The sequence below is a fragment of the Geotrypetes seraphini genome, chromosome 1 (genome assembly GCF_902459505.1).
Source record: "Geotrypetes seraphini chromosome 1, aGeoSer1.1, whole genome shotgun sequence".
Lineage (NCBI taxonomy): Eukaryota > Metazoa > Chordata > Amphibia > Gymnophiona > Dermophiidae > Geotrypetes > Geotrypetes seraphini.
Window position 1 is genome coordinate 52,095,860 of NC_047084.1, and position 15,726 is coordinate 52,111,585.

The 15,726-nt window shown below is 41.2% G+C and overlaps 1 protein-coding gene across 2 annotated transcripts in view; it reads left to right on the plus strand.

Moving 5' to 3' along the window:
- The first annotated feature begins 250 nt into the window (after positions 1-250).
- The window catches only part of CDC20B (cell division cycle 20B), a 121,658-nt gene continuing 106,182 nt past the window's right edge, over positions 251-15,726 (plus strand). For both annotated transcript variants that reach the window (XR_004538148.1, XM_033931344.1), the window contains exons 1-2: positions 251-389; positions 587-658. Coding sequence is in view for 1 of the 2 variants with exons in the window: in XM_033931344.1 (XP_033787235.1) it covers positions 327-389; positions 587-658 (135 nt within the window). In the remaining variant the exon portion in view is untranslated. The remainder of the gene's footprint in view (positions 390-586; positions 659-15,726) is intronic.

Sequence of the window (15,726 nt, forward strand, 5' to 3'; positions counted from 1 at the left end):
GCGCTCGCTCTGGGGCCGGGAACGAGCTTCAACGTACGAGCGGAGAAGCGTTACGCCGACGTGCTCCGCAGAGGGAATTCCTTCCCATGACGTCACAGTGCTAGCTACCCCTATCACCACCCCGCGCTCCCGAGACCAATCCCATTAAAGAGAAGGAGATTCCCGCTTCTCTAGCCGCCAGCGTTGTCTCTTTAAATCCAATAATAAGACCGCTGGGAACGGCAGAAAAGGTGGTAGGAGGGGGTGACGGTGACACTCCTAGCAGCGCATACTCTGACACCAGGGATAAGACCTAGTGACGCTCGTCTTAATATAGGTTTGTGCAGATGGAGTGGAAACTGGAAAGGATCGCTCGTCGTAAAATCAAGACGGAGGAAGACATGACATGGGTAAACTGTGTTTAACTCTCCTGATTCGCCCCAATTGGTTGAAATTGTTGTAGGAATGCTTTTATTTCAGGGTAACAAAGGAATCACAGCAATTAAGTTTTATTAGTTCGACTGGGTAGAAAGAGAAGAGAGTACACATTTTTTGCATGCATAATATTATTCTGGAAATCATGACACGTTAATTTATGTTTTGTAAGGAAAATATCATGAAAAGACTTGCCAAAGAACTGAAACGAAGCAGACGGCACAGTTTACAGAAGGCAAATAAGGTGAGTTCAGAAATTTTGCCATTCAAGATAAGGAGAAAAGTTGCATGTTGTATGTTTCTTTAATAATGCTGATGTAGAACAGCAAGGGTGGACAATTTAAAAAAATGACACCAGAACATGGCTTGATTTAAGTGAATGTGAGGGGCTACTGGAAAGTTCTAAGTTCAACTAAGAAGAAAATGATGTGGAGCCATGAAACATTTTTCGTTTCATTTCAAATAATTGAAAAGAAAAGTGTTAAGAAAAGTGTGAAATAACTGCCTTCCACATCATTCTCTTCTTGGTTGGACTGAGAACTTTTCAGTGGCCCCTCATATGTAGCTACATATTTGATTTACTAAGATTATTTTACAGTACTAGTTTTTAAAACATTGATTATCTATTCCTGTTGTAGTCTTACTACTGTAATTTCTTTCTGTTTTGTCTCCATGTACCTTATTTTTTTTAAATAAATATATCTTCACATTTTGGGGGCGGGGAAATGAAACACCTCTAGTTTTAATCACACCCACACATCCACAGAATTTCAGGTATTTTTGTCTTCCCTGCCCCAAGGTCCTGCCATTATAAAACTTTTCTAGACAGGACATTGGAGTATCAGACCGGGAAGATGAATTCCTAGTTACACCCGCTGATTGCTCAAACATATTCTTATATTTCATTAAGGAAATCTTTACAAACATATCTTTTTGATAAACAAAAACGATGATTTTAAATTGCATTTTAACTAACGTTGAACTAGATTTCAGAAGATATTGCTGTAGGTTGCCTTTTTTAAAATATGCCTTCTTTTTATTAGTTTTTAGGAAATTTTTTAAATAGAATATTATTCTTTGCTGTATTTGATTGCTCATGATGTATTGTCCTTATGATATTGTATTTTCTTCACTGAATTGCTCAGTTTTATTCCTTGTTGTGAACCGCCCAGAACTGTTGGTGGGGCGATATTTAAGAAAATAAATTATTATTGTTATTATTATTATCCTTATATTTCAAACTCTCCTCAGAAATTTAAATTTCTGCTATGTGTAGCAATCATGGAGCAATAATAAAGGTCTGCAGGAGAGACAGAAGTTTCCCAAACTTTAGATGCTAGATTCCCTCAGGAATGTTAAAATCAAAATAGAAAAGGAAAATGTGAAAGGATGTTGTTGTCATACGTGTCATGAGAATTACCTAAAAAACAAACCAACCAAAAACACTCTTGTGTATCACTTTGGTGCTTTATAGATACTTAGTATACACAGACAAAACAGTAAGCCAGTTTCACTGGCTGTGATGTTGGAATGGAGCAGAGTTTTCTGCTTGTGACCATGGTGCAAATTCAATAAGTCACTAGGCAGAGGGATGCAACTTTTAGGAGCTCTTACTGGGGCTCAGATACCCTTAACCTCACTCGCTGTGTATTGATGTCACATACCTGCAGTGCTAGTGAAAAGAAAGAGGCAATGACATGAGTTGTAGATTCAAGCTAATGAATGAAATATGTACAGACCCATTGAGAACCTACAACAAAGTAGTGCTTTCGGTTTTGTTCATGGAGTAGAGAGGAGGCTTCAGGAAGACAGATATGGAGATCAAAGCATTTAAGAAATTTTTAGAAGTGGGCTTAAAAAACACCTTTGAGAGTAGAAAATTAGTAACCATAAAGAAACTTGCTGTACATCTCAACCACTGTGTGTCTCAATGCTAAACTTATCAACAAGGATTATTAACTTGACCAGGAACAATTTGTGAAATTAGATCTGAACACTTGGTATGTAACGCATAGTGTCTTGCTGTAGGTTGCAAGGAACAGACTGCTACAAAGTGGGGACCAAGTCTGAATGTGCCATTTTGGCAGTGCATTGTTAGTTGGCTGTTGTGGGCCAAGGTGTAACAGTTGCTAGCTGCACTCCTCATTGTCATATTCAACCTCACCAGGAGAGCTGTATAATACAATGCTGTCTTTTCAGTTTTACAGAGGTAGGTGCCGACCATGTACAATTTCCTAGCCCAGAGCCGGATTTAGACTTGGTAAGGCCCTAAGCTATATAAAGCTTGGAAGCCCTTTGTTAATAAGTTACACCATGTTGTATACCCTAGAAACAATACGCAAAATGAATTTTTAAAATAATTTTAGCATACATTGATATATGTTAGATGTCATTGACTCGTGTTCGAGTCCCAGCAGCTTGATGAACATCATCAAGTTTTTGTGAAAGAATACAGAAGCAGATTGCCGGGCTTTTCTTCTGTGCAGTATAAATTTGATGTTGTCACCATTGTCTCATTAAACACCTCCAACCCTGCCCATCTACTGCTGCCCAGATGGGTGGTACATCATTAGTCTGACATCTCCAGTGAAACCTGTCCATCTTGGGAGGCCCTGCTAGTAGTGAAACTACTGACAGCATAGCTTTCAGTTTCTCAAAAGCATACAAGCCCTAGAGGCACGACAAGCCCATGCACTATGACTGAGGACATCAATATATCCTAATTTAGTTATCATTATATGAAATTTGTAATTTGGATCACTTTTATTAGTATAAGAAATAATGAACTTATTTGCAAAATCAGAAAACTGATAAGCCTTAAAACAGAAACTTTATGATTCAAATATTACCCAAATTCATTATGTATGAAACCATTTTTTAAAGTACAGATGGAAGTAATTCCACTTCTTGAACATTTAAATAAGTTTAATAAAAAGTCACATACATTTTCAGAGTCCCCACCCCCCAAATTTTGAACTTTTGTGAAGCCCCTGCAGATTGTGAGGCCCAAGCTGTAGCTTATTTAGCTTATAGGTAAATCTGGTACTGCTTGAACCCCTCTCATGTCCCTCCGGTGTAGATTTATAGCATCAGTTCAGGAACTTTCAGCAGATTTTCTCTAAAGTGAGGGATACGCCATGAATTTGCTTCACTTGGCACATCTCTCTCTCACACACCTTTTTGTATGACTGGGCATCCAAATGGCAGAATAAATTTAATTATGAACAAATGTAAAATGATATATATTGGGGAAAATAATCCAAATCATAGTTACCAGATGCTAGGGCCCACCTTAGGAATCAGTTCCCAAAAAAGAGATCTAGGTGTCAATGTAGACAATGGGCTCCTTTTACTAAGCTGCAAAAGCGGTTTTAGTGCACACATAGCGCGTGCAGAATTGCCGCACGCACTAGATGCTAACGCCAGCATTGAGCTGGTGTTAGTTCTAGCCACATAGCACGGGTTTAGCGCACGCTAAAATTCTGCGCACGCTAAAAACGCTATCGCAGCTTAGTAAAAGGTGCCCAATATGCTGAAATCTGCCCAGTGTGTGGTGGTGGCTAAAAATGCAAAGAGGATGCTAGGAATTATTAGGAAAAGGATGATAAATGAGACCAAGAATATTATAATGTCTCTGTATTGCTCCATGGTGTAACCTCACTTTGAGTATTGTGTTCAATTCTGGTTGCCGTGTCTCAAAAAAGATGAACAGCGGGATCTGGAAAGGTCCAATTGTCCCCTGCCTCCCATCAGATGCTATTACCCTGTCTTGTTGCCTCTCTACTACTCCCCCCCCTCTTAGCCCCACTCCTCGATACATTACCCCCTTTACATCAACAGGATAACCTCAGACACAAACACTGATCTTGGGTAAACAGCAGCAGCTCTGTTTATTGGGCAACCACAACCAAAAGCAAACAATAACAATAAAGAACCATTCCTGATCTACAAAATGTGTCATGAATACTTCTAGGCAGTAGCAAGAAGAAGCACTGGAGATGTCACGACCAATGTGGGAACTCAAGTCTTTATTGAAGTAAAATCATAAAAAATGTAAAATCCTAATCATAAAATATGCGTAATCCCAACTAGGACCCAGGTTCGGTGACTGCGTCGCCTTCCTCAGGGGACAATGTATATCGTGTTGGCGTCTCAGTTACACGACGGAGGTGCCAAAATTACGCATATTTTATGATTGGGTTTTTACATTTTTTAAGATTTTACTTCAATAAAGATTTGCATTCCCAGATTGATCGTGACATCTCCAGTGCCTCTTCTTCCTACTGCCTTATAGTATTTCCAGGCCTTGTCTCTTCTTTTTCTTGCTCTTATGAATACTTCTACCCTCTGATCCCGCCCTGTCAGCTAGGGTCTGGGGGGTGGGGGGGGGGTGGCATGTACCTCCATGCCTCATTTTCTCAGGGTCACATGACCCCATGGCATCTGCTCAGAGAGCTTCCTGCCAGCTCACCGCTCATCGCCGGATGAGCCCAGCAACCGGTAGCTCGGGATCACTGCCCCCTAGCATCCCAAGCTCCCACCAGTCCATCCAAGACCGGCTCCTAGGAGTGGGTGGGAGGGAGGGAAAAGCCGCCTCCGAGAAACAGGAAAAAGCCCTGATCCGCAGAGGTCTCAGCCTTTTTAACCCCCCTTCTAGTACCCTTCACATCAGCACCTACTGGCCAATCCCTTTGAATTCCCTATGGTGGGAATTCCCCCCAGCCAATCCTCAACCCTCTCTCCCTGCGCGGCATCCTTCCTGCCCTGGCAGATCTCGATGGGCAACAACACGGGCCTTCCAGCCCCATATTACTGTCACCCATCAAGACCAGCTCTCAGGCTCTTATATAACAGAATTAGAAAAGGTTCAAAGGAGAGTGATCAAAATGATTAAGGGGATTGAACTCCTCTTATTTGAGGAAAGGCTAAAGAGGCTAGGCTCCAGCTTGGTAAAGAGACAGCTGAAGAGGTCTACAAAATCCTGAGTGGTATAGAACGGGTAAAAATGAATCTAGTTTTTACTCTTTCAAAAAGTACAGACAAGGGGACACTGAATGAAATTACATGGAAATATTTTTAAAACATATAGGGGGAAACATTTTTTCACTCAAGAATAGTTAAGTTCTGGAACTCTGCTGGAGGATATGGTAACAGCGGTTAGTGTAGCTGGTTTAAAAAAAAAGTTTTGGACAAGTTTCTTGGAGGAAAAGTCCATAGCCTGCTCTTGAAAGACAAGGGGGAAGCCACTGCTTGCCCTGGGATTGGTAGCACAGTATCTTGCTACTATTTGTGATTCTGCCAGGTACTTATGACCTGGATTGGCCATTGTGGAAACAGGATACTGGATTAGATAGATAATTGGTCTGACCCAGTATGGCTCTTCATATATTCACAGATAGTATTCCAGTATATTAGCATCCCAAGAGGTCTCTTATTCAAAATAAAATTTGGGTGTCAGGTCAAAAGTGCGCCGGGACAAAGGCGCACCCAGACAATTGAGTGCAGTGCGGAGGTGCGTGCCGCACAAAATTACTGTTTTTTAGGACTCTGACAGGGGGGCATGGGGGGGGGGAACCCCCCACTTTACTTAATAGACATCGCGCCGCATTGTGGGGGCGGTGTGGGGGGTTGTAACCCCTCACATTTTACTGAAAACTTCACTTTTTCCCTGTTTTTAGGGAAAAAGTTAAGTTTACAGTAAAATGTGGAGGGTTACAACCCCCCAAACCTCCCATAACGCCGGCGTGATGTCTATTAAGTAAACTGGGGGGGCTCCCCAACAAAACCCCCCGTCGGAGCCCCTAAAAACTGTAATTTTCTTTGGCACGCGCCTCCGTCTTGCTCTCAGTTGTTGGCGCGCGCCTTTGTCTTTCGCGCCATTGTCTATGAGCCAAAATTTGTTCAACGTACATGAAGACTTCTCCTCTCCTTATTTTATGGCCTAAATATATTTACATCAAAAAAATACCCTGCTTCAAAACATTGAGCAGTACCTACTATAAAAAGCTATGTACACTACTCCACCACATGATCAAGTATACTTAAATGCCTATTTTGGAAATACAAGAGCTCATCTAGAGGGAGAGAAAAGCCTCAGATTAGAGCTTGATGGAGAAATTCTCCAAGCTCTCTAGCTCAGTCACTGTAAATGTATTTACTACTTCAAAAGTGTCAGTTTATACTGACATGAGTACATTTTGGTGTTGTTGGGAAAATCTAAACAGTTTTGAAATTTGATGGAATATTTCTTTATTTATTGCTCAACCATTATATGGAATTGTTTGCTTTAATTGTCTGTCTGGCTTTACTTTTCCTTGTGATGCTTCTTAAGAGGGTGTATAAAGAGCAGATTAGTAGTACAGAAGGCTGGATCTATTTTGTGTCTGGGGAAAATACTTTGCACATCTGGCCTAAAGTATCAGTTACTCAGTATTTAATTCCTTAGGCAGCATTGCTTGTGCCAGGTAGGCAGTGTGTTATTAGCTGGCTGCTCTGTATGAAAATCCAGCAGTCACTAGTACTGTGCCACTTGCTACAGGAAATATTCTTCAAAACAAAGATACAGAGATACAGAAGATAACAGGAGAAGGCTGGCTGTCCGCATTTGCAATGTTCTGTGTGTGGCAGGGAGGCAGTGTATTGTTAGCTGGTGCCATTCAAAGTTTCAACCAGTTAACTGTCAACTGCCACCCTGCTGCATAAAACTGATCCTCAAACAGCATAAAAACCAGCTTTGTTTATGAAGTGTAATTCTGTTTTATTTCACTTTATGATGAAGAGAAATTGTATTTTCAGAATGACCAGTGAATCCTGTCAGGTATCATCACAATGCAGTGGCGTAGCAAGGGTGAGAGGTGCCTGGAGTGGTGGCGCTCCTCCCCCACCCTCTTCTCTGCCCCACCCACCTCAACCTACTCCTTCCCCGCCCCCTTCTGCTGTGCTCATACCACTTCCCTTCCCCTGTACCTCTGTAATATTCCTGGCATGAACAGCAACCCCCAAGCTGCTGTCGCGCCTGTGTCAGCTCTCTGACATCACTTCCTAGGTGCGGGTCCAGGAAGTGACATCAGAGGAACAGCCGACGCTGGTGTGACAGCAGGTTGGGGGTTGCAGCTCGCGCCAGGAACATTACAGAAATATGGGGGAAGGGAAGTGGTGCGCACGCACAGCAGTGGGGGTAGATGGGAAAGGAGTGGGGGTGGAGAGGAGGACGAGTGCCTGCGCCCTCACTAAGATGGCACCTTGGGTGGACGGCCCCCATTACTATGCTACTGTCATAATGGTTAGTGATTGCACTTTGTGTTGCTGCTAAGAAGCACTGTGGGTGATAACTTTCCCCTCCCTTTTATCCTTACACCTCCAGTGATATCCAGTTTTCTGACCTCCAATCTCTTGTTTCTCCCCTTTTGGACACCATGGTACCCCACAGTTCTGGTGGCAGCAGATTGTCATACCCAGTATTTTGTCATCGTAGCCCACAGATCTAGCAGGCTACCTAAGCAGAAAACCAGGTATTAGGAACTGTACTTTTTAAAAAAAAGATTATATAGTCTCCTTAACTAGCCCAATATAAGTATTGTGCGATGAAAAAGCATTCTTTTTTGTGTTTAATATAAATCAATTTTGATCTTTGTTGATAAAATCTTTCTATAAGGTCAATGAAATATTCTACAAATGCCAATGAATTAAGGCCAGTTTTTCAGGGTATTCACAATAATTACACAAGCGAACAAAACCCCCCAATTTCTTGGTGCCTTGGTTTTTTTGACGTGTTCCAGGGGTTATTTGGTGTGCTGATTCAGAAAATTGCATTGGGTAGACCGCATCAGCTCTAGTTTCTTAGATATGGCAACAAATATGGTTCTATTCCAATTGGTCACTCCACCAGGATGATAGAAGAGTACAAGGTCATCTCTTTAGTCTTGGAAAAGATAAATTACCAAGAACATCAGTGGGTGATTTGTGTAGACTTGAAGAAGGTTAATTTTCTTCTTGCTCAACAATGTGGCTACACAAAGTATTCTTGCTTTTTATGCCTTTGGGATAGTAGAGCCAAACATAAACATTGGGCAAAAATCCAATTGGCCTCCGAGGGAATATATGGTGGTTGGAGGACAAAATGTAATCAATGAACCTTTGGTAGCATGAGATAGAATCATATTGTCACAACTTCATATAAAGTTAGTCCTGATGAAACAATTTGTAAAGGCTTTGAATAAAGACGGTTCGTGCATTGACTACGTAGAGGCACATAATCAAAATGAAAATATGTCTAGAAACCCACCTAAATCGGCACTTGGATGAACATAAAGACAGGTCGTCCAAGTGCCAATAATTGAAACAGTTTTTAGATGTATCTAGAGGCAGCTTGGGCCTTTTGACTGCCACTGTGTGCCCAGAGCAAAAAGGGGTGTTTTTGGAGGAGTGGTAAGGCGGGAGGTGGGTGGAATGTGGGCCAGCCAAACTTAGTCATCCTGCAGCAATAATCAATAGTTTGACGAGGTTGCCTGGACGGAACTTATACATTTTGACTTAGATGAAGTCAAAACAGGTGCTGTATAAATTCCAATCAGGTTGCCGCAGAGCTGATTGCGTCTGCTGCTATCAGTTTAGCGGTTCAGACAATCTGTCACCTCCTCTGTGAAGACTACTAGCAGGAGGGATGCCTAGTCCCTCCTGCCCGCACTCACTGTTACCCACCCCCCACCCCCGAAAGTTTGCTGGCAGAAGAGATGCCCAGTCTTTTCTGTTGACACCTCCCCATCCCTCCGCAAAGATCACTAGCAGGAGAGATGCCCAAACTGTCCTGCTGAACACCCCCACCCCCTTCTGAAAGTTCACCGGAAGGAGGGATGCCCAGTCCCTCTTGCTGGAGAGTCCCCCAAAGGTAGCCCACCTGGACCCCCCAAGCCCCTCCCACTGGACCCCCAGACCTTCCAAGCCCACCTGGATCTGGATCCCTTCCTGGAGTTGGTCAATAAGAAGGCAACTAAATTGGTTGATGGTCTACATCATAAGGCATAGGGGGACAGATTTAAAGTTCCCAATATGTATACTTTGGAGGAAAAGTGGGAGAGGAGAGATATGATAGAGATGTTTAAATACCTACATGGTATACATGTGCATGAGTTGAGTCTCTTTCATTTGAAAGGAAGATCTGGAATGAGAAGGCATACGATGAAGTTAAGACGAGTAATCTAAGGAAATACCAAATATACTCAAATATAAGTCGAGACTCCCATTTTCCCTCATAAAATGAGGAAAAATGGTTGACTCAAATATAAGACTCGAATATTCAAGTGCCCTGCCCTGTCAGGATCTGCACCCAGTGACCCCTCCCTCACTCCCTTCCCTGCCAGGTTTTGCACCCAGCTCCTTTCCCTTTCTGACCTGCCAGGCTCTGCACCCAACCCCCCTCCCTTCAAGGCTCTGCATCAAGCCCCCTTCACTCCCTGCCAGGCTCTGCACCCAGCCCCCTCACTTCCTGCAAAGCTCTGCACCTTGTCCCCTCTCCCTCAATGCCCTGTACCATCTCCCTCCCGAAGTCTTGCAGGCCTCCACTGGATATGTGGTATCCCTTAGCTCAGCGTGCAGCGGCAGCTAAAAAAGCAAATAAAATGTTAGGAATTATCATGAAAGGAATGGAAAACAAACATGAAAATGTTATTATGCCTTTGTATCGCTCTATGGTGAGGCCACTCCTCGAATACTATGTGCAATTCTGGTCGCCATATCTCAAAAAAGATATAGGGCTCCTTTTATCAAGCTGCGCTAGCGGGGTTAGCGCGCGCCACTTTTCATCACGTGCTAACCCCCGCGCTGGCCAAAAAACTACCGCCTGCTGGTAAAATCGATGATATTTCAAGAGCCTTGGAACATTCTAATACAGAAATGAAAAACTCTATAGTAAATGTGCAATCAGAAGTTCAGGCCTTACAAGCCTTTAAAGTAGCTGCGATTAAAGATAATACTATGCTTCAAAGAAAAATAGAAAACATTGAGAACTTTAATCGCAGACTTAATGCCAGAATTTTGAATTTCCCCAAAGTACCCGGGATTTCAGCATATGAGATGTTCAAGAGATTTTTGGTGGAAGTTTTAAAATATTCACCAGACCATATTCCTCCATTAAATAAAATATATTATCTTCCACAATCCACTAGTGCTCGGGAAACAATGGAGGGAATTAATCCAGATATACCGCAATTGGATGCTAACAACATATCAGCAATTTTGGAAGAGTCTATTTCTGACTCTTCATTGAGAGTGACACTTCTGATTTCATTTATTTTCCAACAGGATTTGGATTCCTTAATGAAACTCTATTTCCGTTTATCAAAAAAACTTTTATGGTAAAAAGATATGGGTATTCCTGGATGTAACTAAGGTTACTCAGGAAAAAAGGAAACAATTTTTGTCCTTGAGACAGGAGACCAAGGCACTTGGGGCGTCCTTTTTACTGGCGTACCCTTGTAAATGCGTAGTAAAATTTTCCCAGGTTAAATATATTTTTTTTTCAGCCGGAGCAGCTGAAATCATTTCTGGAGCTAAAGAAAATTGCTGTTGTTTAGCAGAAATTTAATATAATGCAGAGTATGTTATAGCCTTTCATTGATTAGTTCTTTTCCCTTTGTGTTTAACTTCTTAATAATAACTGCCGCTACTCCCCTTCACTTTTTTTTTTGAGGTCTAAGGAAGCGAGAATTTTATTTTCATATCTGTTTATAAATGTGATGTTTTAACATTTATTCCGGCTGTATTTCTTTAGCAAGAATGTTAGTTTCTTGTAATATATTGAAAATTTCAATAAATAATAAGTTAAAACCCCCCCAAAAAACTACCGCCTGCTCAAGGGAGGCGGTAGCGGCTAGCGCAGCCGTTGGTTTAACGCATGCTATTACGCGCGTTAAACCGCTAGCGTGTCTTGATAAAAGGAGCCCATAGTGGAATTAGATAAGGTACAGAGAAGAGTGACAAAAATGACAAAAGGAATGGGTTGACTTCCCTATGAGGAAACGCTAAAGCAGCTAGGGCTCTTCAGTCTGGAGAAGAGACAGCTCAGAGGAGATATGACAGAGGTCTATAAAATACATAGGGCTCCTTTTACTAAGGTGCGCTAGCGTTTTTAGCGCACGCACAAAATTACTGTGCGGTACGCTTCTAGAATAAAACTAGCTCAATGCTGGCGTTAAGGTCTAGCGCACGTGGCAATTTAGCGTGCGCTATTCCGCGCGTTAAGGCCATAACGCATCTTAGTAAAAGGAGCCCATAGTAGAATAGAAAGGGTAGATGTGAAATGCTTGTTTACTCTTTCCCAAAATACTAGGACTAAGGGGCATGCAATGAAACTACCGTTAGGCTACTCTTCCACTCTATTGATGTGCATTAGTGTACCATTTAATTGCATGTTAAAGACATTTAACATACTCAACAGTATTTAATATGTTAATACATTATTACTGTATGTACATGTTGTAAAAAGTTAGATCACTACTCTATCAGGAACATTTTCATTGTTGGCACAGTCCATTGTGCTTGCTCAATTGGACTATTGCAATTCTGTGCATCTGGGTATCAAGCAAGGCAACTTGCAACATCTTCAGTTGTTACAAAATACGGTGGCTAAATATATCTTTGGGAAACAAAAGTTTGATCATGTCTCTCCTTTGTTTGGAAAGCTTCATTGGCTTCCTGTTCGCTTCAGGATCCAATTTAAACGCACATGTATTATTTTAAAAACTTCTTTATGGAATATTTGATCCTCTGATTCCCTTACATTGGATTGCCTATAGAACCTGCTATTTGAGGAACACACAGATGTACAAATTATCGTTTCCCTCTTTCAAGGGAACGAAATCAACTGGGAAACTTTATCAGTCCTATGTTTTCAAGTTGGTAGAGATTTGGAATGGACTTTCTGGTGTTATTAGATAGACCAATTGCAATTATTTCAGAAAACCTTAAAAACCCTGCTATTCGCACAATAACTAATTAGCTTACCTGCAGAACCTAATTGTTAACATTGCAAGATTTCCTTCTATGATACACTAAACTAATTTTTATTATCTTTTATTTCTCCTTATTTTTTGTATATTCTAGTCTCTTGACTGCTTGTAAACCGAGTCGAGCTCCGACGAGAGATGACTCGGTATATAAACTGAAGACTAGATTAGATTGGATTAGATTATTAAATAGACACCAGAGTTTTCCATCTGAGAAACCATCAGTGTTGTCAATGTAAATTTACAGCAGATATTTCCTGTGTCCAGTTAGAAAGCAGAATTTCTAATTAATATTTGTCACATTGCTACTTTGTGTGACATTCCCATACATTGTGTCTGTGTGCTTCCAGCTAGTGGCTGAGAAAAGTAGACCATTCCTGTCTACAGGCTCACACACATGTGCTGGGAATGTACATGAAAGTCAGGTTCAACTCTGTGTGGTGATTAGGCAGTGTATTGTTAGTTTGCTGTGGCTTTAATACCAGCGACTGCATACACTTCCACATCAGCACATTAATTTGCTGCAAGGTTATGCTGACTGGTGACAGTAACAATCCTAAAAGTGTAGCTGAGTTTAAAATAGGTTTGGACAAGTTCCTGGAAGAAATGTCCATAGTCTGTTATTGAGACTGACATGGAAGAAGCTACTTCTTGCCCTGGGATTGATAGCATGGAATGTTGCTACTATTTGGGCTTCTGTCAGGTTCTTGTAATCTAGATTGGTCACTGTTGGAAACAGGATACTGGGTTAGATGGACCATTAGACTGAGCCAGTACAACTGTTCTTATGTTTTTAGAGGATCCTAACTTCTCATTGGTCAGCAGCAGGAAATGAACAATGTAAAACTTGCCATGGATACTAACACACAGCTGGTTCAACTAAGTATATACTACTTTAGCACCCTTAATACTGACTGAAGAAGTGGTTAATGAGTACATTTAAAAAATACTCTTTTACGTTTAACTTCTGCCCTCCCCCATTTTTACGAAGCCACGTTAGGTTGTTTTGTTGTTTTTTTTATTGCCGGCTGCGGCTCTGAAGCTCATAGAATTTTAGATTTTAAGAAATTTAGTTTTCTTCGATGTATTCCATAAGAAATATGAATGGGATGTTTAAGCATAATATTTTAGTTGGTATTGATGACCAATCATGCAGTATAAAATTGCCTAAATGATGGATTTGTGCATTGTCCTTGTATACAGTAGAGTAAGCTAATAATATGCCTTCCAATGAATTCCACCCTCTTAATGCTTTTGCAGAAGGCATGAATTTACAAGGTAGACAGTTAATAGGTGTGTTATAGAGAGGAATATATTTTATAAAGAAATATTAATTTGGTGGGAAGTTAGCTCCCTTGATTAACACTCAGCTCTGTAACCATAATTATCTATTTAAGGACCAAGACTCAGAACATTTATAAGCAAACAAAGTTTATTTTCTTTTTAGAACAGGTATAAAATTGCAACCAAGCCGGTAGAAGCAGTTTACTGATAGGATCTTTAAGCAAAGAATTAATAGACATACAAAGACAAAATTTCACTAAGATTAAAGGTTCAAAGTAACTTACACATGCTGGTTAAAAAGTCCTTAGGAGGCCGAGCACGTTTGCAGAACAGCACATGGTGAAGTTGTAGAGATAGTGATCTTGCAGCAGGGTGATCCAGGAAGAAGAGCAAAGAGAGCGAACCCCACATGGTATCTATGCTTAATAGGTGTTGGGAGGATTCCCAGGATGCATCAAAACTCAGGGACAGTCTCTATCTCACATCCAGTCATATAGCAGTACATCAGAGAGCAGGGCAGTCTTTATCTCAGTGAGGTCATGATTAGATTTTCTTGCAGACTGTGCACAGCAGGAGTACTGATCCATGCTTTTGTGTATTTGCCTTAACTGCATCTGTCTGGCCATGTCTTTTGTCCTTTTACTAGCACACCCAGCCATGCCCCTGCAATAGGTGCCTTCTAGCACAGCACCTGGACAAGATGGCAGGGGGCAGGGCTGGACTCCAAATTTTTCAAAATCCCAGATAGAAATCATTTTTTAACTTTAAGTCCATCATTTCAAGCAAACTTAAATATTCTAATTGGGAATAAAAGCACACAATCTACTATGGATGCAATTACTATAAAAAAAATACTTAAACCTTGAAAGAAAGGACGAGAAAGGAAAAAGGGGGGAGGGGGGAAAAAGAGAGACCACTTGGTGTACGGAGTGTGGCAGGCAGCACAAATAGAGACCACTCTATGTACAGAGTGTGGTAACATATAATATCACGCTACACCTGCACCTTCTCCCATTAGTACTTAGTTTTGCTTCCTCTGTGGCTGTGCCCCAGTAGAGGAGATATGATAGAGTGCCAGCTTGATAATGCCTCCTACATGGCACACTGGCAGCTGCATTCTTAAGGTGCTGTGTGGTGCTTATTCCTGGATAAAGGAAGTTTGTGACTTGAGAATTGGGAAGATAATTTTCATAGGTATTGACCCAGGTAGATTGCCCTGGTTGAAAGCCCCTGAAAGTATGTGTAGGTTTTCACAGTTGTGTATATTTATCAAAAACAAAAAGAGAACTTTCTAGAAGTGTGTTTGGTCAAGGGATGGAAAACAGCATCTGCAAATTTAACATTGAAATTGCCATGCATTGTTTATCTCCTATCCTCTGCCTGTAGATCAGTGTTCCTCAACCTCATCCAGCCAGTTAGGTTATCCCAATTAATATGCATGGGATAGACCTGCATACAATTGAAATAGTGCATACAAGTGTATCTTATGCATATTCATTGTGGATATCCTAAACACCTGACTGTCTGGATGGGCCCCTAGGACCGGGTTGAAAACTGCTGTAGACAGAGCAGACCTAAATGAGCATGTGTACTTGAAGCTGATTTTCAAAGAAAATCTACCCATATGATTTGTCTTTAAAAATTAGCTTCAAACTACATGTACCTTGCAACATGCCTGCTATTGAAATTGATTTCTCTGAACAGTCCTTGAGGCACACCTAGCCTTTCATGTTGTCAAGATTACTATAAAGAATGTGCACAAGATACATTAATGTGCATAAGATTCATAACATTCTCGGTTTTGTTCTCCATTCCTTTCCTAATAATTCATGACAATCATTGTGGTAATGCTGAAAACCCAAATGACTAGGGATGCCTCCAGGACAGGGTTGAGGAGCACTGCCTTAGAGGACAGTTTTGAAAGGGATTTACCTAAGTAGAGTGACTTGGTTGAAAATAGTTCCCATCAGAGTGGCTAAAGGTATGCACACTGTTTTACTCAGATTAAAAAGAGGTATTTCCAAGG